This window comes from Pyrus communis, chromosome 7 (assembly GCF_963583255.1).
Source record: "Pyrus communis chromosome 7, drPyrComm1.1, whole genome shotgun sequence".
In the NCBI taxonomy this organism is placed as follows: Eukaryota; Viridiplantae; Streptophyta; class Magnoliopsida; order Rosales; family Rosaceae; genus Pyrus; species Pyrus communis.
This window is the reverse complement of record NC_084809.1, coordinates 7,604,432-7,629,139: the sequence shown is the minus strand read 5'-3', so window position 1 is coordinate 7,629,139 and position 24,708 is coordinate 7,604,432. Positions and strand designations below refer to the sequence as shown.

The 24,708-nt window shown below is 37.2% G+C and overlaps 4 protein-coding genes across 8 annotated transcripts; all 4 read left to right on the top strand.

Moving 5' to 3' along the window:
* Nucleotides 1–1,051: 1,051 nt before the first annotated feature.
* LOC137739744 (probable E3 ubiquitin-protein ligase XERICO) lies at nt 1,052–2,744 on the top strand. Its single transcript, XM_068479433.1, has 2 exons — nt 1,052–1,302; nt 1,868–2,744. Exon 2 carries the CDS (start codon nt 2,047–2,049, stop codon nt 2,503–2,505), a length of 459 nt encoding a protein of 152 aa, XP_068335534.1. The 5' UTR covers nt 1,052–1,302; nt 1,868–2,046; the 3' UTR covers nt 2,506–2,744.
* A 2,839-nt stretch (nt 2,745–5,583) lies between these two features.
* On the top strand, nt 5,584–9,922 carry LOC137739879 (RNA polymerase II C-terminal domain phosphatase-like 4). Of its 5 annotated transcripts, none has more exons than XM_068479611.1 (10): nt 5,584–5,729; nt 5,827–5,901; nt 6,247–6,392; nt 6,515–6,597; nt 7,097–7,209; nt 7,468–7,648; nt 8,038–8,327; nt 8,917–9,102; nt 9,186–9,224; nt 9,316–9,922. In XM_068479611.1, the coding sequence occupies exons 3-10, from the start codon at nt 6,247–6,249 to the stop codon at nt 9,625–9,627; spliced, it is 1,350 nt and encodes a 449-aa protein (XP_068335712.1). In that variant the 5' UTR covers nt 5,584–5,729; nt 5,827–5,901; the 3' UTR covers nt 9,628–9,922. The 5 variants fall into 5 exon arrangements, with proteins under 5 accessions (XP_068335712.1, XP_068335709.1, XP_068335710.1 ...); XM_068479608.1 differs by having other exon boundaries at nt 7,094–7,209; XM_068479610.1 differs by having other exon boundaries at nt 5,628–5,729; nt 5,864–5,901; nt 7,094–7,209.
* Nucleotides 9,923–10,666: 744 nt separating this feature from the next.
* LOC137740379 (F-box/kelch-repeat protein At3g06240-like) lies at nt 10,667–15,644 on the top strand. Its single transcript, XM_068480254.1, has 3 exons — nt 10,667–11,782; nt 12,166–14,980; nt 15,264–15,644. The coding sequence occupies exons 2-3, from the start codon at nt 13,782–13,784 to the stop codon at nt 15,301–15,303; spliced, it is 1,239 nt and encodes a 412-aa protein (XP_068336355.1). The 5' UTR covers nt 10,667–11,782; nt 12,166–13,781; the 3' UTR covers nt 15,304–15,644.
* Nucleotides 15,645–16,913: 1,269 nt separating this feature from the next.
* LOC137739552 (ribonuclease E/G-like protein, chloroplastic) lies at nt 16,914–24,293 on the top strand. The gene is made up of 14 exons (XM_068479162.1): nt 16,914–17,251; nt 17,967–18,070; nt 18,585–18,766; nt 19,077–19,329; nt 19,416–20,575; nt 20,666–20,983; nt 21,105–21,146; nt 21,415–21,539; nt 21,746–21,893; nt 22,164–22,236; nt 22,478–22,590; nt 22,893–23,012; nt 23,201–23,356; nt 23,653–24,293. Exons 1-14 carry the CDS (start codon nt 17,076–17,078, stop codon nt 23,830–23,832), a joined length of 3,150 nt encoding a protein of 1,049 aa, XP_068335263.1. The 5' UTR covers nt 16,914–17,075; the 3' UTR covers nt 23,833–24,293.
* Nucleotides 24,294–24,708: the final 415 nt, after the last annotated feature.

The following is a 24,708-nucleotide window of genomic DNA, read 5'->3' as shown; positions in this document are numbered from 1 at the left end:
GGATATTTTGGTCATTATATTCGTATTTAATAGAGATTTGTAAGGAATTACCAAAATGATTAATGGTGGATAAACTCAGGGACCAATTCTATTGATTTCAAATCTTAGTGACTTGACTGAAGAGTTATAACAAATCTGAGGGACCATTTTAGCTAAAAAGCCATTTTTATCCTTTGATATTATTTAAGTCATTCCATCTGGTGCCCAGAATTGAAAGTAATGTGTAAAAAGTAAAATGAGTTGTGTAGATAGCACCATCCTTTATTTTATTTTATTATATTTTTTAACAAAAGCACCATCCTTTATTTAAACCACACATAATAATATTAAATCTTAACTTATTTCCTAAAAAAAAAATCTATCTATTCTATTAAGAGAAGATGACTTGTCAACTTTTTGTCCCATTTTCTTCCAATTTTACCCTCACTTTTGAATACATGATTTGACATGAGGAGGGTAAAATACTAATTTTGTACTTTTTGACAAAATGACAACCATATCACTAATTTTCCTATTTTTGCCCTCTTTTTTTTTTTAGATAATAACAATCATATTTTTTCAATTTTACTCTCACTTTTGATATACAATATTTATATAAGAAGGACAAAACAATAATTATGTAATATTAAAAAAAATATGCATTTTGTTCACACACACAAAAAACATGTATACTTTCTGGTAGTTAAAACTAAAGACAATTAAGTTTAGAAAAAAACGTGTTACTCAAATGGATAAACCCAAAGAGTCAGAAAAGATTTTTGACCTAGAAAATTTGAACTTGTAAATCGAACACAAAGCTCCATGAAGATAAATTTGGCAAGTAAAACTAGAGAATGTTTACCAAAACAAGACATGAAAGCCGAGATATGAAAATGGGATGAAAAGCAGGTTATAAAAAGCCTGTAAACAGAAGGAGGGGATGTTGATATAAAGTAACCATGGTTAACAGAAAAATGGAGTCCGCAAAAGACGGAAGGGGGGGATGAAATACAGGTTAAAAAGGCGGGTAAACGGAAGAAGGGGATGTTGAAATAAAGTAACCATGGTTAGAGAACCTTGGTTAAGTTGCCGCTAATCCTTGGTGTGGGATGGCTCTCTTGTATAAATATGGTGAGAACTGATTGTGCAGAGCAGCCATTGTCAAACAAAAACTGTAAATGTATTTAACCTGATTGTATTTGTATGTGTATGACCGCTGCCTATAATCCCTAGAATCTCTTCGTCTTCTTCCTTCAGCTCCTCTGGATGTTACTCGGTTTCTGTCAGGACCAAAAGCTTGAAGCTCCAAAAGCCTCACTCTGTGTAAGTCTAAATTCTCAGCCATTTTTGAAGCTGTAGACTTTTATTTTCTGCTTATTTATTCATTTTTATTTTCTGGGTTTTTTCCAAATTGTTCATTTCTTCTGTTTAGTAATCAAAAGAATGCATTTTTAATGGTTTTTGGACGATTAATTTGAAGAATTCTAGATCTCAAGTCATCTTATGATACATTTGGTTGCTGGGTATGTTGGGTTTAGGAAATTGGGTTGTGGGGTGAGATCAAGTTGCTTGCTTTATGTGTCTTTTCTTCCATTTGGTATTGATCTTCTGAGTTTTTAAGAACTCTGTTGGGTTTGAGGAAATAATTGGTTCTGCTCTCTGTAAAGTCCAGGATATAAAGTTCAGTTATTGCTGCAGATCGGTTTTGTTAATTCTCTTGAACAGAATATGAAATCGCTTCAATCAAATAATCATTTGTGTTAAATCAGAATTTCGCTGCGAAATTTTAAGCTTTTTATGCTGAAGGGTCTGCTTGATATCGATAATTCGATATCATGGTTCAATCTTCTTTGTATAAATTCTAATACTTTCCTTGATTGCATTGCAGGTCGGATGACACGAAGATTTCGGTGACATTTTCATCTCCATTTGACTAAACTCTTACTCATCAAATTGATATAATAATCCGTCTCCCGTTTCGCGTCTCTGCCCGTTCATTCTGGTTCCACTGCCCCTCAACGATCTTGACAATCCGATTCGAACCGGTTTAACTTGTGTTTTGGTCACATGGGTCTCTCTAGTCTACCATCTCCATCGGAAGGTGTTCTATGTGTGCTTTTAGTAAACACTGCTTTATCAGTCTCCATTATCAAAGGGATAATCCGATCAGTCCTGCAATTAGTTGGTATCCGTCTCTCATCATCTTCTCCGCCGTTAGCAGACTCCCCTGAAAACCGCGCAGAATCATTTGAGTTTCATGTCAGTCCCTCGGCTAGTTACATTGAGGAGATCAGGAGCAGTATCCCAGCAATTCGGTTCGAATCTGTGTGTAGCGTCAAGCAGCAGGAACACGAATGCTCAGTCTGCCTGACCGAGTTTGAACCTGAATCGAAGATCAACCACTTGTCCTGCGGCCATATTTTCCATCAAAATTGCTTAGAGAAGTGGTTGAATTACTGGAACGTTACATGCCCTCTTTGTAGGACTCCTTTCATGCCCGAGGAGGACGCACCCTGCTTCTGGTGAAGGGTTTACAAAGCAAGAAAATCGCGATGAATGTCATGTACAGCGTTTAATGTACAGGTACTTTACAAGAATGCATCGCCTGCCATAGTGTTGTTATACTATGTTACGTGCGAGTTCAAACCGTGATAGTATGTCGATCAGTCTCAGAGACCAACATTTTTACTAATGTACATATTATCAAGTCTACATATCTACTTTCGCCTCTGAGTTGTGTTTATCAAATGTTCGAGTTTTACTTGTGTCATGATTTAGTGAGATATTTCCTTTCCTGCTACTTCAAGTCATATATTGTAAAGCCGACCGATTCTTGTGTGCTACCAGTTGTATACAACTGTAATATGACTGATTTTCTTGGGGTGTTACCGGTTGCATGCATGTTTGTGTACATGACCGGTGATATGACCGATTTTCTCGTGTACTATCAGTTGTATACAACTGTGATATGACTGATTTCCTCGGTGTGTTACCGGTTGTATGCATGTTTGTGTACATGACCGGTGATATGACCGATTTTCTCGTGTACTACCAGTTGTATACAACTGTGATATGATTGATTTCCTCGGTGTGTAATCGGTTGCATGCATGTTTGTGTACATGACCGGTGATATGACCGATTTACTTGTGTGCTACCGGTTGTATACAACTGTGATATTACTGATTTCCTCGGGGTGTTACCGGTTGTATACAAGGTTGTGTACGTGACCGGTGATATGACCGATTTTCTCATGAAATATAGGGTGGAGTTTGTTTCTTTCTTAATAAAGGTGTTATGAATCTATGGATGGAGTTTTCATTTCCTTAAGTTAACATCAAGGAACTGAAACTAGGAGGCGGCTTTGAAGGACCATATCTTCTCAATGGTTTGAAAAAAATGGAATAAACCCTAATAATTGAAGCATCAATTGAGCGCTTGAAACAGCTGCTTGGAGGAAAAAAAAAGCTACAAAATAATACAGAGATGTAGATGTTGCTTTTGGATTTGGATCAAAGGGAGGACCGCCTGAAAATAACGTTATAGTAGTGGTCCTTTTTTCTTTGTATAGCTTTACTAAACGTGTTTATTCTACTTTTCTAAGTTAAATGGAGTAGGGGTGGTATTAATACGATTACAGTACCCAAGCTTATGTACCAATTATCATATCAAACTTTTGGTATGACAAAATCTATTAGCATTACCTTGCCGAACTTTCGATATACCGAATTTCAGCATGTCAGATAGTTCGGTTGATATAGTATGATAATGGTAATTACCATTTTGTTTTAAGTCAAAATTTGAATTTTTTTTTTCCAACCCAATTCAAGCCCAAACGTGTTTTGATCACTCCTTTTGGGTTTCTAAAACTTTTTTATTTAATTATGAGAATTTTATAGAGATTCATTTAAGAAACAAGAAGTAAATAGATAGAAAAATTGTTGAAAGAATCCAATATCCCTAAAAAAAATAGTACAAAGATTCTTAAATTCCCTCTCTACATTCTTTAAAATTGTACAAAAATTAACTTGATAGATGAAGTGGAGAAAGATCCCAATTTGATGAAGAAGAAGATGAGATGGACTCCGAAGAGAGAAAGTCGCCGAAACTGGAGCACAGAGATGAAATTGGTGGTTAGATGAGTGAAAAGATGAAGACTCGCAAAGTAAGAAGGTTTAGGTTTTTTTTTTTTTTATTGGGAAAGTAGAGGTTAGATGGTGAGATGATTAAATAAATGATTAGGAAAAAAAAATAAAGTGCATATATAATGATAATAATACCTAATTATATATAAATGAATAAATAAATTATATAATATTAATAATAGTAGTACGGTATGATATATCACTGGTAATGGTTTTGAATACCATTATCGTACAAAAAATGTATGGTATAGTACAAATACTGTACCATTACTAATGATACAAATATTTTGGCACAACCTTGGTATGGTATGGTTGGTATGGTAATTTGGCAAAAAATTCCACCCCTAAAATGGAGGACAAATTCTTGAGTGTAGACAACTTGAGGCTATTCAACTGCCCACAGAAACCCCATCCCGTGTATTTTGTTACCACTCACTTCGGTCTTATTACGTGTCTGTTTTATCGTGTATTTTGTATTTTGTTACCACTCTACTTTAGTGCCATTATTACTATTGAATTCTGATTACAGAGTGTTTCAGTGTTTATTAAATATTGGTGAATAAAAAAAGTAGTGGGATTCACACGAATTTTAGACTTCTATTTCTCATTGTCGAGGAATTAGACTCTCTAGATATAAGTGGTATTTCAATTCCGAATGATGTGAGGAATCTAGAAAGGAAATCTTTTTCCTTATATAAGTGGAATTTCAATTCCAAATAAGGAGTTTGAAATAGTAAATGAGTTATTTGCAATGGAAACCCTATTTTTATATTGAAGATTATTTGTAAAAGTTGCAATTTGTGCATATTGGAGCTTAACTTGACCTTTAATAACGTTCCTGGTTAGTGCGCCAAGAGAATATTGAGCTTCATTTGGCAGCGCGTATAAACGATCAGATTACTGTTATAAATAATATCCATGTCAGATGTTAAAGTTTATGCCCCCATCCATAGCGTTTTTTGAAATCTTTGATTATTTAGAATAAATAATCGAATTTTGATGTTTGATGTAGTAATCTACAAAATAGTACTCTTATTAATTAAATTGGGTCCCAATATTGTTTTATACAGTGTAACATACCAATTTATCTTTCAAAAGAGTACTACTAGTCCGATAATACCCACTTTAATATCGAATCAATCATATTTTAACACATATATTATTATTTAAAAAAATAATTAATAATAATATGTTAATTAATTTTGTTTTGAATTACAAAAACAAGAATAAGTGACCTCTTTTTTTTTTTTTTTTTTTCAAGGGGAACAATTGGCGGCATTATCCACTATTTTGGAGGGCTCAGAAATATTCACAGAAGCATTTCAGCCTTATCTAACCACAAGTTTGATTTCCATGTTACCAACCCCAGGCTTCCAATTTTTAGTTTTAAGAAAGATAATTCGTTTTTTTATCACTGGATCACCAGAGCTAAGTGACCTCTTCGGATAAGGAAAAATATAATCCAAAACAAAAAACGTGACTATACAATACCGTACCTAAGAATGTATTAGTCGGGTGTTTCGTCTCGTTCTCTCGGTCTCGCTTCTCGGTCTGCCTCTCTCACGCGTCGATCTGCAACCTCACTCCCGTTGCCATCGCAATCCCAGGTTTTCTTCCTTCTCCTTCTTCTTCTTCTCTCTCTGTAGTTGTTGGGTTTCTCTCTTATTTTTCTTGCAATTTTCTTTCAATCGATTGATTGTATAGTTTTGTCACCAACGCATCATCCAACACTCTCGCCAAGCTTTCGTTCTCGCACCCAAATTTGAATTCTTCGTCGCGGTATGTTCGCTACTTGGTTCCTTCTCGTTTCTTTAACGTTTCTAAGCCTGATTTTTTTTTCATAAACCCTAATTTCGGGAAAGAAATTATTTAGCTGCTTTCTAATCACTTGCTCTATCAATGTTTTGGTTTTACAAATTTTCTTGTTCGATGGTTTGGGTACTCATAAATCATAATGCGGATGCTTATTCCGGCAATTATTGTTGTTTATTGGCTAATAATTATTAATGAGCTGCGAGAGAGTTGAGAAAGTGTTTAATATTCCGATTCGTGCTCTTAGAATTTTTTATGTTTTCTGTTAATTTAAATATGCTAAGGGGTTTTCTTTTGGCCTGAATAATTTAGATGAGTATTGCCGATTCACCACTACACTCGTCTAGCAGTGACGACTTTGTCGGGTTTCTTGAGAGTGCCCTGGATTCTGGTTCTCCGGGGTCCTCACCGGATGAAGAAGCTGATGATGACTGTGACGTCGAGATTGATAGTAATAGGTGCTAAATTCGTTGTTCTTTTATGTTTAATGTGTATGAGTTTTTATTAGATATCAGAGTTTCTATAAAACTGTTGGGTATGTTCAAAGGTTTTAAGATACAACTTGTGCATTACCTTGCAGTGCAAAGAGGCGTAAGGTAGAGTTTGGAAGCACTGAGGAAATTCCTGGGTCGACTTCAGAAGTTTTTGTAGAAGAACACTCAGGTAACTATTTTGACTCAGTTGGATAGTGTTTTGGATTGGTTTGTTACGTGTTGTTCCCTTACAACTCTGTGCTCTGCAAGAAAAGTTTCTAATAATGAGCAACTTTGTTAGTAGCGAGACCTTGTTCTGTAGACTTACAATTGCGCTTAATTTCTTTTCTTTCTAACTCTGTATATCTGGCTTTTGGTCTGTTTGTCTCACTCTTTAGATTGATGAAAGCTGAAGAGTTAGATGTAGTCATTATGGAGTTTAATACTTCCTTGAACATATTTTCTCCTCTGTGTTTAGTTATAGTTTTAACTCAATATAAGGGATGAAAGGGTTTTCTTGTCTTTTTCATAAAATTAACTGGGCAGACACTAAGGAAATGATCAGTTTCTTGGAATGTCCTCCATCATAGAAAACGTTTCTGCTCAAATCTCAAAGGATATATGTGCACATCTTGTTTTTTTCTCTTGAACGCAAAATGTTGTATTCATCATGCTACTATATGCAGAAGCACCCACGAAGGAGGACATTTGTACTCATCCTGGTTCATTTGGAGATATGTGTATCGTCTGTGGGCAGCCGGTGGATGACAACTCTAGTGTGATATTTGGGTACATACACAAGGTACGCCTTTAGATGACTGGTTGGTGGAGGTGGATAGAAGAATTTGTATGTCTTTACTTAAATATTGGTAGCATACATGCGTACAATCAATTCTAGAGGCATTATTCGACTCCAGTCACCTTTAACTTGTAATTCAGGAATTACTGATCCCTAATGTAAAATATAAACTTATTCTTAAAAAGAAAGTCAACCGTTTTCATGTATCCATTTGCTCATAATATGTGGAATAACTACCTAATCTATTGGTATCTATTGCAGGGATTAAGGCTTAATAATGAAGAAATTGACCGGTTACGCAAAACAGACATTAAGAAGTCGTTGCGCCATAAGAAGCTTTACTTGGTCCTTGATCTGGATCACACACTGCTTAATTCTACCCATCTGAATCATATGTCAGCTGATGAGGAATATTTACATAGTCAAATAGATTCTCTGCAAGGTATGTAATGTTTTCCCTTCTTGTGTTTTTGCTTTTGTAACATATTTAGCTATTAAATTTTAGTGTATACATTTTTCTTTGTGAGCTGTTGTACTCTCTCCTGTTATACATCTTCAAAGTAAGTAATTTAGAAGAATATTTCCTACCTTACAAATACATATGCTGTTCCTGTTGAAACTTTGCGAACTAGAGAAAGGTTTCTACTTTTAATCAGTTACAAAGTTGTTCGTTTGCTTCCAGTCACGTGTTTCTAGCTTAAAACAAGGTTGATTAGGTTTTATTTGTTTTAATTCATTGAACGTCTTATCATGTGTACATGCCTTTTCATCCTCTTATTATTTTTGCCCAGTTACTTACATCAAACTCTGGTTCCAATATGATACTTGTAGATGTTTCAAAAGGTAGCCTATTCAGAGTAGACATTATGCATATGATGACCAAGTTGAGGCCCTTTGTTAGGACATTTTTAAAAGAGGCTAGTGAAATGTTCGAGATGTACATATACACAATGGGCGAACGAGCTTATGCGCTGGAAATGGCTAGGCTGCTTGATCCGAGGAAAGAATACTTTGGGGATAGGGTTATATCACGTGATGATGGTACGCAAAAACATCAAAAAGGTCTAGATATTGTGCTTGGACAAGATAATGCAGTTGTGATCCTTGACGATACAGAAAATGTAAGTACTTCTTTTCCCTTGATGATACTTAAAATTAGAAGTGCATTCATAACCACCTAAACCTTTTTATTATTTTGTTAATTTGATTATTGTAATCCCAAAGTTGCCCCCTTGTGGTTTCCACTTTGTGGTAATTTTAAGTGTCACTTTTATTTGTTAGGTCTAGAAGATTTAGGTTGGCAATTTCATGTCCATCAATCAAGGATTTCCTGATACTTTAAAATAAAATCTAGGGAGCCAACTGATTTTAGAGTCTAAATAAAACTGTCCTCGATGAGATCTGTTTGAAGCTGTTTTCATAGCACTAATTAAGGGAGCCAACTGAGGAAGGTTTAGAGTCTAAATAAAACTGCCCTTGATGAGATTTGTTTGAAGCTGTTGTCATAGCATGTTCTCATTATGACGCAGATTTATTGTTCATATAGTTACCCCATTGATTATCGCTTAATAGATATATATGCTTCCAGAGAAATCTTTATTTATCCTAATTTTATGATTGGATGCAGATGCCTGGTTATCAGTTTAATGGTCTTTTAAATTTGTTGTTTATCTTATGAAGGGTTATCAATGTTGATATCCACTATTGTAGGCCTGGACAAAGCACAAGGACAATTTAATATTGATGGAAAGATATCATTTCTTCGGTTCAAGCTGTAAACAATTTGGGTTTCGCTGTAAATCCCTTTCTGAGTTGAGAAGTGACGAAAGTGAACCTGAAGGAGCTCTTGCAACTGTTCTTGAAGTTCTTAAGCGAGTCCACAACATGTTCTTTCATGTAAGTACCACTTTATGTCTATATGATGGCAAATAGTTACATTTTCTTTGTGTGCTAATCTATTGTTGGTGGCCATCTTGTAGGAATTGGAGGATAATCTTGTTGAAAGAGATGTGAGACAGGTGAACAAGTCTTCTCAGAACCACTAAAACATGACTATTTCCTTTAGCTTCATATATTTAATATGGATTCTTCTGGATGCTATTTTTGTAGGTGTTGAAAACTGTCAAGAAGGATGTGTTAAAGGGGTGTAAAATTGTTTTCAGCCACGAATTTCCTTCGAATGTCGAGGCTGAAAATCAACCTCTCTGGAAGATGGCAGAGCAGTTGGGAGCCTCTTGTTCGACACAAGTGGACCCATCGGTGACACATGTGGTTTCGGGAGATGCTGGCACAGAGAAGTCTAAATGGGCGGTCAAAGAGAAGAAGTTTTTAGTTAATAAACAGTGGATTGAAGCTGCAAACTATATGTGGCAAAAGCAAGCTGAAGAGAAGTTCCCAGTCAAGCAAATGAAAACCACATGATCTATTCTTGCAGCAGCACTAACTTCATCCTTTTTGTGCATAGTTTGAGATACTAATCACTCCTCTCGTTTCGTTCAGTGTTGTCCTTACACCACTGGTCTCGTATTTGAGGTGGAACTTAATTTTGAATCGTTCATTACTTTTAAACAGAAGACGATTGCTGACTAGGTGAAGGAAAATTTGATAGCGGATTGAATTTTTTATGTTTGTTTCGGAAGTAGGATACCGAACTTGTATGTAGGATATGGTTGCAGATTTATGACAAAGTAGAAGATGTTCTGGATGCATCAAGTGTCAAATTGCAGCTCTTTTAATTGCTTTATTTATTTCTCTCTTTTGATTGCTTTATTTATTTCTCTCTTTGACAAAGGAGAGGATGTTCTGGATGCATCAGGAGAAGATGTACTTCCGCACGTTGATATAGTTTGCAGAACTTCAAATGCATGCGTTTAACTTTGGGTACTTATGTAGGCTGATATGGTTTTCGGAAGAACTTCAATGCATGCGTTTTTAACTTTGGAGTACTTCCGCAGGCTGATATAGTTTGCAAAAGAACTTCAAATGCACGCACGCTACTGTAGCAGTGTACTCGAGTTATACAAGTTCTTCACTTGAAGGGCCCCTTAGATGCTTCACTCGAAATTATATCTTCTCTTGACCAATAGAAGTGCTTTTTTTAAACGTGTGTAAATAAAAATCCAAATGCTTGTTTCGAGAAGTATTCAACGTGTGCTTCTTTAAGAAAGCACTCAATATCTGCTTACTTTCGAGAAAAAAAATTAATATTCCTAATCCGCAAACACTTAATATTTCTTCGCTAAATATTGTAAGAAGCACTTCAAATTTTTTGGAGTGCTTTTACCTATTCGGAAAGCACTTAAGCAGAATATTATTGAGACGGACCGAAAAAAAAAAACCACCTTCCAAATGTTTTTAGTTCGTAAAAGCCCAAATGCTCGACCCGAAATGGGCCCGAACCAGTTTACACAAAACAGAAAGCGCCAGCCTTACGGCGGCAAACAGCAAAAGACCAGTGTTTGGAAACGAAGAGAAACCCTACAGAGTACAGAGCATTGTCAGTGTCAGTGTCAGTATGCGTTGACTGGCGTTGACTAAAAACAGTGACTACGGTCGTCAGAACCAAGCGGAAGGAACGAAGGGAAGAAGCTGAGGAGTGCTCGGAAACGAAGGATTCCCAGTCGCTCGCGTCGCGGAGAGGATTTTGAGTGGGTCCTCCTGGTCTCGGCGCTGTCGACGCTATCGGAAAATCAAGGTAACAGTTTCAGTGATCATCGTTCCAGTTTGTTTTGCTCAAGATTAAAGGAAAGTAGAGATGGAGGAAGAGGAGGAGGACAAGTTAATTATTCATTAATTAGTTAATTAATGGCAAATTTCTGCAAATTGTCGGATGATATGGTGGCGCAAATCCTGTCAAGGTTGCCACCTAAATCCGCTGATGCGGTTCAAATGCGTCCACGAGTCCTGGCGTGATCTGGTTGATAGTCGCTTTGTGGCCAGCCACCTCTCAAATTCGAATAATTTGAGTTCCTCCACCCGCATTGCCGTCAGGCATATTGTTGGTGGCGAGGAGGATGATGAGGAGGACGTTTTGGGTGTCATTTCTTAAGTGATACAGTACACTTTCCTATTGTTTCATTTATTTCATGATCACAACCCTAATTTAGAGCGAGCGAGCGAGCGTTGCTTGTTCATTCAATCGGGAAGAGGTAGAGGAAGAGTTAGACCAATAGGCAGAGAAAATGGGAGAGTCGCAGGCAAAGGCGATGAAACTCAATTTGCATCCTCTTCTCGAGCAGTAACTGAGAAAATCGTACATGCATAATCTACTTTGTTAACTTAAGGCTTAGTTTGATATTGTTGTTAGGGTTTAGGTGTGGGGAGGAAGAGGTAGTCAGGCCATGCCATGATCAAGGTGAATGGAGTTCACTCAGCAATCTGCTGCATTGCCATCGTATTCGCAAACTGTGACAAGAGGAAGAGGTCAAGGCAGGGCCAGTGGAGCAATGGCAACTTCACAAGACTTGCCCTTCCGACCATCCACTTCCCCGGGGGAAGATCCAAACACTAAGCCACGAAGTATATAATCTGATGTCGGAGTTGTGCAACCGAAAGCAACCTGAAGAGAAAGTTCCTTGTAAGCACTAACCATATCCTTCTTGTGCATAGTTTGAATAGTTTACACCTCTTGTCTAGTTTAGACCCATTCCTCTCGAGCTTACTTAATCAGCAATCCTCGAGAGTAAACTGAGCCGCCATTTAATAGGGCATCATTGTCTCATAAATAAAAGTAGTGAATGTCGTTTTTGATGTGAACTAACTTTTGAATTTTTCATTAGGCTAAATAGCAATATGATTTCTGACTAGGTGGGGCAAATTTGATAGGTGATCATATGAATTTTTTATGTTGTCTCAAAATTAGGATGCTGAAGAGTGGCTACTTTGAGCTTGTAAGCCTTGTATATAGAATACGGTGTCAAATTTGCTCAATGACAAACTCTTGATCTCTTTCCATTACAGATTGCTGCTTCTGAATGAATAGAGAGCTGCACCAATTATAAAGTCAAGAGCCCCAATTCCAATCACTATCATGCCTTGCAAGGCCTTAACAACAACATTCAGCATGTAATTTTAATGAATTATGTTTTGAAACCTCACTCAGTGGGGTTTTGAATGGTAAGTTTATTGCTTAATTATTGGTAAGAAATAATTAAATGCATTAGACTAATTGTGTTTTGTCTTTTAAACATGTGGCACAATCTAGAGGGGCGTAAGCTATACAAGGGTTATGGGGTGAGTAAAAACTAACTCTTCACTGACTGGCTTAAATCCTGTAAACTAGTACATCTATGGTCCGTTTGGAAATGCTTCTCTAGAAAGCAGTTTTACTGGAAGCTTTTTAAGCAGATCCACGGAGAACTGCAGAACACTAACCTTATAATTATGCTGAACACCGGGCAAGCCAAATTTATCTTCTCTCCGTCTCCTTTAGTTGGATGTAGTGCTTCAAAAATATCTTTTCAAGAGAGATTCTCTCATTGCAGATTATTGACCACCATGTTTTCGTCCATTTACTTTCCATTGTTCCAATTAATCACAATTGACACTAACCTAGAGCTTCACTTGAGTTCGGTTTCTCTATACATTTAAGAAGAGTAATTCGCCGATTTCCCCCCTTAACCTGTACCCCATTGCCGATATTACCCATAAAGTTTTAGTGTGGCCAATTTTTTCCGTAAAATACTATGAATAGATAATTTCTCCCTAGCTTCAAATTTACCCAAATTCCATCCATTAAGTCACATGTTGGTCATTGAATCTTCTTTTGTGTTTGTTATATTTCCTTTCTTAATCTTATTATTGTGTCTTTTTTTTTTTTTTTTTTTTAAATGTGACATTTTCAATAGAAAGTTAGATGAAGTACGGGGAAACATGGCCTTATGTGGAAATTGGCCCTTTATGTTAATTTAGTGGGAAATCGTCAAACTACTCTTGATTTAGGGAAATGATTTCTGCACACCCCATTCCTCCACCTACAGACTATGTTTATTTCTGCTCCTTGGTTCTCCTTTGGATTTATTTAGTATAATACCCAGAAATAATTAGGGTGTGCAAAAAAAGGAAAATGGTGTGCGGAAATCATGTCCTATATATATATATATATATATATGGGTTATTGTGCACTTCTCTCTTGATGTAACTTGTAACGTAAAGTATGTTCTCGAGACAGATAATAAATGACACCCACATTTGGACAATATATTTTTTCCTTTTTAGCTTATAAAAGTCCAAAGGAGGCCTGAACCCGTTCCATCATCAAACAGCAGCGAAAGAAGAAGAAGAAACCCTAGAGAGAAATATCAGTATGACTGAGCATTGACTATAACAGAGAGACTAGTCAGAGCCTAGTGGAAGGAAGAAACAATGAGTGTTTGGAAATGAAGGAATCTCAGTCGCTCCAAAGAGGAATTTGAGTGGATTTTGAAGTTTAATAAATTCCTGCTCTTGGACTCAGCACGATCGGAAATCCAAGGTAAGATGTTCCCTTGATCTTGCTCCATCATTGCTCCGCCTTATTTAATTTGCTGAAAAGCATAAAAGGAAAAGTAGAGGAGGAGAAATTAATTAATTAGTTAATGGCAAAGTCGTGTAATTTTACGGATGATATGGTGGTGCAAATCTTGTCTCGATTGCCACCTAAATCCTTGATGCGATTCAAATGTGTCCGTAAGTTGTGGCGTGATCTAATTGATAGTCCTGGCTTTGTGGCAAGTCACCTTTCTAACTCGAATTCGAAATCAGATTCCTCCACCAGCATTGTTGTAAAACATACTGTTAACAATCTGAGGGATCATAGGAAGCACGTTTTATTGTCATTGCTTAATGTTTCAGAGGATTTTAGCGATAGTGATGACTGTGTTGAGGATCTTAGTGTTGCGTATCCTTTGTTGAGTGTATCTTCCCCTAATTTTGAAATTGTGGGTTACTGTGATGGGATTTTCTGTCTAAGTATTCACTTTTGTCCCGAGGATATTGGTTTAGTCAATCCAGCGATCATGGAATTTCAGCTTCTTCCCCAGCCTTGTCTTCTCCTGCCTCCCCCAGAACCAGATGTTGCTGATAGAGTGGATACCATTACCAATGCCGTTGGATTTGGGTATGATTCCAAAGCTAAAGCATACAAGGTTGTTAGAATTGTGAAATTTTTGCCGGGGCCTAGAATAGCAGAGGTATACACTTTAGGTGTTGATTCTTGGAGAGAGGTCAAGTTTGAGATCGATTTTTCTGTCATCTGGACACCTTCTTTTTATGTCTACTTCAAGGGTGTTTATCATTGGTTTGCTACTGATCTAAAAAATAATGATTTCATCCTTACATTTGATATGGGTGAGGAGGTATTTGATAAGATACCAGTTCCGTATGATTCTCTGGAAAGATTTGCATGGAATTGCAGTCTTGCAATATGGAAGGAATCCATTGCTTTGTTCTGCTACCGCAAAGATGAAGGAACTGGACTTTCTATCTTTGATATATGGGTGATGGATGACTCTAGTGATGGGGTAAAAAGTCCATGGAGTAAGAAACGCTTAACAATCGAATCTGTACCAAGGATTGAGATTCCATTGATATTTTGGAAGAATGACGAGCTTCTTCTGGCGGCCACTGATGGGGACGTTGTCTCCTATAACCTACGCACTCGAAACCTCAAATACCTTCCTATACATGGCATTGAAAACCCACTATATATCCAAGCTGTTCTTTATGCAGAAAGTCTTGTTTCTGTCAAGGGAGGCGACCAGCCTCTGGCCATAGAGCCAGACAGAGACTCTGGAAGGTATGTTATGCTTTTCCTTCACGTGTTTTTGCTTTTATAACACGATTAGTGTTTAAATTTTCATGGTATGCACCCACCTTTGGGAGGTGTTGTTTGTTCCCTCCAGTTCTACATGATTATAACTCATTTTAATCAGTTTATCACTTCTGTTTTTCTCATTTTAGTAGCGTGCTTCTGACGGAAAATGAGATTGTATAGATTTTATTCATCCTGATTCAGTTACCTTATCTTGTGTACATGCATGTGCGTGCTCTTATGTTTTTCTCCAATCACTTATATCCAGTGTATCGTTTGAGATGTACTTTTACCCAAGGCCTGTATGAGCCTATGCACTGGAAATGGCTAAGCTGCTGGATCTCAGGAAAGAGTACTTCGGTGATAGAGTGATATCGCGTGATGATGGCATTGAAAAACATCAAAAACGTCTACATGTTGTACTTGGACAAGAAAGGTGCCGTTTTGTCCTTGTTTCTCTTGGCGATGGCAAAGTAGTAGGGAGCCTCGTGTTCGACTTGAATTTTGTTGTTGTGATGAACTGTATCTTGAAATGTTAATTAGGCTAAGTAGAAAGGACAGTGCTGAGTTGGTCGTGCAAAGTTGGTTGCGGGTCTTTTCTTCTCTATCTTATGAATTTTAATGTATGTACTTTGGTTTTCTGTTCTAATGGAGCGAACTCTATTTTTATTACCTATTGCAGCTCTTGTATTTTATTTTATGGGTTATTCTAACTTTACTATCTCAAGTATCGTGAAATTTTAACTTTCGTACTTAAATTTTTTTTTTCGTTCCACTTTTATATCTAAAGTTTGAATGTTGTGACACTTTTGTACTTTCATTAGCTTTTCTGTTAGGGACAGTTAATTGATGACGTGGCATGCCACTAGACAATGGCAGTACGAAAATGGTTTTTACATCTTTCATGTGAAGTAGCCACATTTGACTATAATTTTCACTAGGGAAATTTCCTCCCAAGTAAGTTTATCTTCATTGCTACAGAGTATTTCCACCTATTTTCATGGTTTTAGGAGTGGATTCGGGCAATTACTATTCACTTGAATAATAAATTGATACAGATCGATGTTTAATATTAACAATATTTTATTTTTATTTTTATGTATGATTAAATTATTTATATATTTCAACCCAAAATGTACAATGTTAATAATGTGAAACGTTTGCATTTCGTGAGTTGGGCCAGTTGACTAAAACAATGCTCCCGCCCCATCCCCCTTGTGCCCAAGTTCATATCCTCCTCCCTGTAAATCAAAGCATTTGAGTTTATTTTTGTCAAAAACACCAAAACGTGGAAAACATTTATTTTGGTGTTGGAAGTGTTCTACCAAGACAACTAACTTAGGATTCAACTTATTTTGCGGAAGTTCATGTTGTCATCAATGGAATGATCAAGCTGATGGAACTGTTCTTGCTAAAGCCACACGATTGCATTTTGACAAAAACAGTGACAAGAAAGTAGGGTTAAACTTGAAACACATCATGATCATTTGTTGAGAAAAAGTCCGTGGTGTTAAATAATTTGATATATTATATTGTTAAATTGTCAATTTGAATTAACGAACAGAGAGTGATGTGATGTCTCAACGTAACTTGACAACTAACATTTTTTATACCCTATAAGAAATTGTCTATTGCTACACAATCTAACATGTTATGTTGTCAGACTGTCAATCCAAATTATTAATTAGGTGATGTCTCATTCATAGCTTGACAACATATAATATGTTATGTATCCGCAAAAAAAGAAACATTTTCTCTTACCAGACAATCTAACATACTACGTTTTTAAGTCTATAAAATTTAAAATTATTTTCTTCTTCAAAAAAAAAAAAAAAAATAATTGCAAAACCATCCACACACTCACACGTGCGAGACAAGGCGCCAAGCCAAAAACACTAGCAACCCGCAAGCCCATGTCATTCTATCTTCTTCTCACAGCTCACAAGCAGCAGAATTCGTTCTATCCACTTTCCATTATCCTCCACAGTCCCAAAGCTGAAGCCTTTGAAGCTCGGCACCCATCAAATGACGGAACTGCCCCTTCTGCAAGTCCTAATTTACCAACCCAGCACCGCCCTCTATGGCTTTTCACTGCCCCTGCTCCACTGAGGCACTGGGGTCGCGGCGGCTCATGGGCGTCCCCGAATATCACGCTCGTCTTCGGCGCCACCACCACCTGCTCACGAAACATACCCAGTTTCCCTCTTCTTCCTCTTGGCTTGTTCGGAGCTCCGTCAGCCTGAGGTTTTTGTCGCCGTACGTTTCGAATTCAAGTTTTGTTACTGTCTTCTGCTTCTGAATTTGTTTGGGTTTTATTGGTTTCGAATGAATTGCTATGTAAGCACATTGAATTGAATGGATTTGTGGCTATGGAGTGCGAAGGCTTGCGTCTTTCGATGTTCGAGGACCGGGTTTTATTTGGGTCTTTTTCGTTTTCAGCATTGCTCTACTCGCAACGTATGTCAGCATACACTTGGAAATTATAGTCAGTGTTCTCTAGATGGGGAATTGTGTTTAGTTTGAAGCAGATTTATTACCGCTGCAATATGTAGTTAAACACGAGCTAAATCATATTAATTCCAGAATAATTGTTCATTATCCAATGTAATGATATTCATGTTTCTGGTTAATCAAAACATAGAAAGCATGAGGCACAGGATAAATGGAATATGAAAGATGTTTGCTTGTTTAATCTCGAGCGGTAGGCATTGGTTGGAATGAAAATTCCAATATTAGTAGTCACTCGACCCCTATCCTTGGATGCAATGAGAACATCTTGGGATAGATGAAATGCTATTCAAATACCAGTTGTAGTTGTTCCACTACCTGTATTTGTGCATTCTATGGAAACTTCAGCATTTGTGCTCAAAAGAAGATGATAAATTACATAGAAATGCTTCAAAAAATAATTTTGCTAAGTCTAATTGTCTTCCTACTTTGATGTATATAATACATAATGGTATAAAAGCAGGTATACATGCCATCACTTACCCCTCGGAAATGCGTTCAGATTCACTCTTTGTATGGCAAAGCATAGTTCTTTCCTGAGTTCTCCTATGATGTCCATGGAGAAAGGTAACACAACTGTACTGTTTTTGAACATCCTTGATACCATTTCCTTGTGTGTTAGGTTTGCATTAGTTCATTTTAAGCTCATTACTTTGTTTGGTTTGAGAACTTCAACCTACACCCCACCCTCTGGCGGAAAATAAGATGGATTTTAAGTAGTATTTTGTCTACTGATAGGACTTATCATCCTCATCCATGTTCAGACACAACTATGAAAATGCAAAGAATTAATCAGAGAATTTCCTTTGCAATATGCTTCACTGGTCTGAGCAATAGCATTTTAATCTGAAAATTTCCTTTCCACGGTGATCATTCCTAGTCTTGTTTCTACCTATAATAAGCAAATACGTAACCTCTTTTTTTAACTCAAAAAAGAAACAAGGATTGTAAGAGAATGTCCCTCTTACCAGTTAGTACTAACGTAAACTTCTATGTCGTTAATGTTACACATCATCCTTTCAGTAAGTACTTTCCTATTGTTAAAAATGGCTTATGCATCTAGAACATTCTGGTTTCTCAGGAAAGTCAAGTGCTGCTTCTAAAGGAATGTGCAAGATAGTCTGGACAATAGAGGCTGATCTACAAGCTGGCCAATTTCTATACATAACTGGGGATCCTACTGTTCTTGGCTGCTGGGAGCCGGAGATTGCTATACTAATGTCTCCTATGGAACATACAAACTTATGGAAGGCTGAAGTCAAGGTAATTTTGCCTAGCTGCGCAAATTAACACGTGATTATGTTGGTTTTGTGAAGCATGAAGTGATGCATGAATTATAGTATCTGTCAAATACGAGTTTTGTTTATTTGTTATAGTGACTTGCACAAATGAAAGCAAACAACAAATTCCATACACATGTGTCTAATATGATAAAATAAGTAGTTGAAGATTTCCCCTTTAGCATAGAAGTAACTAGAGATGTTTCTCCAGGGAAAGATGAAGAGAGACACAGAGAGCATTTTTATTGTATTATGCTGTAAGGTCCGCTTATTCACCCTTTACTTTTCGGCAGATTAATGGTGGTGTCAACTTCAAGTATAACTATTTCATAAAGACGGAAAGGTGGCCTTCATATGACATTACCTGGAGACCTGGACCTGAATTGTCTATATCTGTACCCTTACCTGTCAAACAAAGTGGAAAAATTATAGTGCGGGATTCATGGATGAGGACCGATACCACAATGTCTCCAATTAGTTCATGGGGTTCATGGATAGAGGAGGCATATCTTCCAATACAACCATTATTCTCAGCTCCAGCTAGAGGTAATCTCCCTTGTAATGCCATAGTATATGCAATCTCTTTCCTTGACATGTTTCTGAACACTCAAATGCTTCCAGTGGTTTGACAGATGAATATGAGAATATGAAATACCTTATAAGTGATATGATAGAATCCAGGCCAGCCTTAAATCTTCCTATGGAGAAGCGCACGGTGTACGCTGATGGCGAACTTAACGATGGCTTAATTTCCAGTAGCGACTTATTAGAGTTGAACCCATTCTTAAATGAAGCAATGGAGGATAATGTGTACTCTGATGGCGACCGTATAGCAATTAGCAGTCAGAGGGGCTCAACTTCTAATAGTTTTTCAACTGAAAGACATTATCCTGTTGAGGAACCCTGGTTACTCCATTCGCCTCTCTTCTGCCTTGTGTCTAAGGATAAGATGGGGTCTGATATGTCCAAAAAGAATGACAGCATAAAAGATGGTGCGGAAAATTTGGACGATCCAGATGATTTGTTGCCTGAAGAAAGGAATAACCTAATTTCGAAGGAACCTGTTTCTACCATTATACTGATTAATTCTTCTATATGTACCATGCAAAGGATAGCTCTACTAGAATATGGGAAATTGGTTGAGTTACTACTGGAACCAGTTAAAAGTACAGTGCAGTGTGATAGCGTGTATATAGGAGTGGTTTCGAAACTTGTACCCCACATGGGTGGTGCATTTGTAAATATTGGGAGTTCTAGACCCTCTCTTATGGACATTAAACAAAACAGAGAACCATTCATATTCCCTCCATTCCGAAGGACAAAGAAAAGTGAAGTTAACAACTATATGTTGGATGAGCACGTGACTGCCTACGAAAATGAGCGTGTGTCACTTGATTATGAAGCGACTGATGACGTCATTGAAATCAGCTCTCAGAATGATTATGTAAAATCAATGCACAATGACGATGACGATGATGAGCATGATATTGAGGATGAATTTGATGTTTCAGATGTTAAGGAAAACATGAATGGTGGTATACTCGATTATGGTGAAGTAGAAGCTGATTTTCTAGAAGGTGAAACTAGTGCTGTACCTGTTGCCGTAAATGGTTCTAGCAATTCTCAAATGTCTCATCTCCAGAATAAGAAGGATACAAATACTGTGACTAATGAGAATAAGTGGGCCCGAGTTCAGAAAGGCACTAAAGTTATTGTACAAGTTGTCAAAGAGGGGCTGGGTTCAAAAGGTCCCACACTGACTGCTTACCCAAAATTAAAAAGCAGATTCTGGGTATGTTTTGATTCAGCCTTTGCCTCCTTAAATTTTCCTTATTCTTTATTATTATGAATATATAACGCCTCTGAGTCCTTTGGCTTGCAGATATTGTTAACTCGTTGTGATAGAATCGGAATCTCCAAAAAAATTGGCGGTGTTGAGCGTACACGATTAAAAGTCATAGCAAAAACTTTGCAGCCTCCGGGTTTTGGTCTGACGGTAAGAACTGTTGCTGCTGGTCATTCTTTAGAGGAACTGCAAAAGGATTTGGAAGGCCTTGTTTCAACTTGGAAAAACATTACAGAACATGCAAAATCTGCAGCTCTTGCTGCAGATGAAGGTGTGGAAGGGGCCATTCCTGTCATTCTGCATCGGGCAATGGGTCAGACACTCTCAGTTGTCCAGGATTATTTTAATGAGACAGTGAGTTTATATCATTTATATCAAAGTCATTCTGTCTATTGTTTTTCATTATCTGCTATTTTGTTCTCATCAAATTTTACAAAAATTTTGCAGTCTTATCCCTTTCTTGTGGCTGCTTCAGGTTGAAAAAATGGTGGTTGACTCTCCCAGAACATATCATGAGGTATGGCCTAACCATATAGGAATATTTTAGTAGATTAGAAACTCTCATGAATTTTTTAGAATGAGACAAATGTGTGTGGCGTAGTTGGATCGTAATTGATGAATGGGGTCAGAATTACTCATAGTGAGAGGGGAAAATTGAAATTACTGTATCTGCTTCTATATCTTTCATGATCTTTCTCTAACTGCAACAGTGTAATCACTAGTTTTTTACTGAAGTTATTATTTTGCTATGAAATACTAAGGTCAGTTATTTCTATGCTTTCCAGGTTAGCAATTACCTTCAGGAGATTGCCCCTGATCTCTGTGATCGAGTAGAGTTGTACAACAAAAGAGTTCCTCTTTTTGATGAATTTAACATAGAAGAAGAGATCAACAACATGCTCAGTAAAAGGTGAGGGGCCGGGAATATTGCTTATGCTCTCAGTTGTCACATTTTCTAACACTGGTGATGCTTATCGACCCATTTATTAATGTTTGTTCCATGGTCTCTTCACTTCATTGGTCCTTTATATTTGTTTTTCCTTTTGTTGCTGTGAGGGTGCAGAGAGAAGAATTAGCTGAGTATTTTTGCTGATGTTTACATCTCTTGCCTTACAGGGTTCCACTGGCTAATGGAGGTTCTTTAGTGATAGAGCAAACTGAGGCATTAGTCTCTATCGATGTGAATGGAGGACATGGGATGTTTGGTCATGGAAATTCACAGGAGAAAGCTATTTTAGAAGTCAACCTTGCAGCTGCTAAACAGGTATGCTACATGTGAACTATAATCACCACTTTTGGACGTTGTTTGCCTTGCACGGATTGGCAACTTGTATATTTCTTGCTAGGCAACAGCATACTCAGCTGTGACTTGTAAGATGGCAACGAAGCATATTACCATGTTTATGCAACTAATACTTGATTGCCTTCCGAAAGATGCTTTATTTTTATTTCAAAGCTTTTAAGATAGATGTATTCTTCCATCTGATTCTTTAAGATTTGCAGTACTTGTTTGACAGAGAATAATGTGTTTCAGATTGCAAGGGAGTTACGACTGAGAGATATTGGTGGCATAATCGTGGTAGATTTCATTGACATGGCTGATGAGTGTAAGTCGAAGTCTCCCTCTCTTGTGGGTTTGTGGAAGTGCTATTGACATATTTAGGCATGAGCATAACTGGTTTGGTTCTTAGGATAGATAGAAAGTCACTGAACTTCATGTTTTTATGGGAAAAAGGAGGCAATTTAATTAAAGTACATAAAACATAAAAATTTCTGAATTCTTTATCATTTTATTTTGAGGAAGTTATATTTGTTTATGATTCCTGTTTGGCATTGCCTTATTTTCAGCAAACAAGAGATTGGTGTATGAAGAAGTTAAGAAGGCTGTGGAGAGAGACAGATCGATGGTTAAAGTCTCTGAACTGTCTAGGCATGGACTTATGGAAATAACAAGAAAGCGAGTAAGTTGCATTATTGCAAATCACAATTTTCTCCTTGCTTTTAATTCAGTAAAATTTTAAAGAGAGTAATTTTGAAGAAGATTTGCAATTGAGCACCATCCCAACTATTCGAGGTTGGCTAGATGGTTGCTTGAAATTGCAAATGTACGTATAGATTATTAAACATTTAGAAATTTAGGTCAAGAGGGCAACATGACAATCTTCTCAAGATTTATATATTAACCGGCGAATCTTCGCACAATGCTTGACGAGCTCAGTCAAGGTTAATTGTTTTATGTGATGAATGATTGTCATGTTGACAGGTACGACCTAGTGTGACATTTATGATCAGTGAACCGTGTGCTTGCTGTCATGCCACTGGGAGAGTAGAAGCATTAGAGACCTCCTTCTCCAAAATTGAACAAGAGATTTCTCGATTACTTGTAAGTGAAGTTTCAGACTACTATACGTTCCTTTTACTATAATTGGCGGAAAATTATTTCTTTCTAGAATTGAAATCCTGCTAGCGGGCTTTACAGCCATTTTAACATGTACCATATAATTTTAGTTCATTCAACTGTTAAATGTGCCTTTCGAACAGAAAGATTAATACTTCTTGAACTTCTATCAGGCGATGATGGAAGAGAGACCGGACCCGGGGAACCCCAAATCCTGGCCGAAGTTTATTCTGAGAGTTGACCATCACATGTGTGAGTACCTAACCTCTGGGAAAAGGACAAGACTTGCATTCTTGAGCAGTTCCCTCAAAGTCTGGATTCTACTAAAGGTATGTAAAACCGACGGGTATTCTTGATCCCAATTCTTCAGTTTCTGTTCAATATTGAGGATGGTATGAATGTCCTGTGTGGTATGTGAAATGCATAAGCGAATAATGGTTTAAATTGAAACTTTAGCTGCTAGGAGAAACCTTAGATTTATCGGTTCCATTAGTAAACAAACACGACCTCAACTTTCTTGCCCCGTACTTTGTAGCTGATACACGCATCTGGTTAATGGATCGACTTGCTTTTTCATGATTTGCATTGAAATTCACTGATTCTCAGAGGCATAAACCCCTTTCAGGTTGCCAGAGGTTTCACTAGAGGTGCATTTGAGGTGAAACCATATGTGGATGAAAAGGGACACAAAGATCCTCCACCGGTAACGATTTCAATGTTACGATCTTCGGAAGGCAGAGCTAACAATTCTGGCAGAAAGGTGACCTTGTTTCCGGTCAAGAAGTGGAAGACCGGGCGAAAATGAGACTTGCCAGATTGATGTGTATTTGTTCTGTATACAGACTAAATTTTCTATTTGATTCTTTCAAATGTTGACTATATAAGAGGAGGATGTAGAGAAAGGAGAAAAGAGAGGATTAGATGGCATTTTGTTGAGAACAGCAGAGTGTAGCATTTTCAGAAGCAGTCGTATGTTGTCACCTTATTTTTTGTTGGTTGTTCGAAGGGATGCTTCTGTTCTAAAAAGGTAGCGACTTTCACACACTCCATTTTGGCCTTTTTGCACTTCTCTCATCTTGGCTATTCTGCAATTCTCTAGTTTTTATAGCACGAAAATAAGAGCGATGACTGCGAATGTATAAAATGGAGTGTGAAAATCGCTACCCTGCTGAAAATGGAAAGTTTAAGTTGGTAGATTTTGTTATCTAGTACTATAAGGACTAATTGGGGATGATGTTATTGATTGTCCGGCGGGTTGGCGCTCACTAATGAACATCACCAATTTAAAATGGGCGGTGTCATCCATACATCGGTTTTTACTTCTTATACTTTGTTAATTTTCAGGCATCGGATCAAAAGAATTGAAGAAGATTAAAAAACATAAATTAACAAGGAGTGCCTTGAATGTAAAATGATGTATGGATAGCATCAGCCTTTAAAATAAGATGGTTTCCGCTCTTCTCCTTTATACCTTCTTCAATCATTTGATTTACCATTTTTTTTTTCCTTTGATTTATTAAATCTAATGACCATAAAGTTAAGAGTGCAAAAAGTGAAAGTAAAATAATATTAACAGAAGCACGAGCAACTTGGTACTTACCTTCTCTGCTAAATGTCCTCCCTCAAGGTAAAAGATCGAAGAGGATGGAAAGTTGGCATGTGACCAAACAAATGATAAAGA

Excerpts from the sequence above, each read along its gene's own strand:
- LOC137739552 (XM_068479162.1), top strand. The coding sequence starts at position 17,076 with ATGGCTTTTCACTGCCCCTGCTCCACTGAGGCACTGGGGTCGCGGCGG. Across the intron at positions 17,252-17,966 it reads AGCCTGAGGTTTTTGTCGCC|GTATACATGCCATCACTTAC; the intron begins GTACGTTTCGAA and ends GTATAAAAGCAG. Across the intron at positions 22,237-22,477 it reads CATTGACATGGCTGATGAGT|CAAACAAGAGATTGGTGTAT; the intron begins GTAAGTCGAAGT and ends CCTTATTTTCAG.
- LOC137739879 (XM_068479608.1), top strand. The coding sequence starts at position 6,247 with ATGAGTATTGCCGATTCACCACTACACTCGTCTAGCAGTGACGACTTT. Across the intron at positions 6,598-7,093 it reads TTTTGTAGAAGAACACTCAG|AAGCACCCACGAAGGAGGAC; the intron begins GTAACTATTTTG and ends TACTATATGCAG. Across the intron at positions 7,210-7,467 it reads TATTTGGGTACATACACAAG|GGATTAAGGCTTAATAATGA; the intron begins GTACGCCTTTAG and ends TATCTATTGCAG.
- LOC137739744 (XM_068479433.1), top strand. The coding sequence starts at position 2,047 with ATGGGTCTCTCTAGTCTACCATCTCCATCGGAAGGTGTTCTATGTGTG.
- LOC137740379 (XM_068480254.1), top strand. The coding sequence starts at position 13,782 with ATGGCAAAGTCGTGTAATTTTACGGATGATATGGTGGTGCAAATCTTG. Across the intron at positions 14,981-15,263 it reads CCAGACAGAGACTCTGGAAG|TGTATCGTTTGAGATGTACT; the intron begins GTATGTTATGCT and ends ACTTATATCCAG.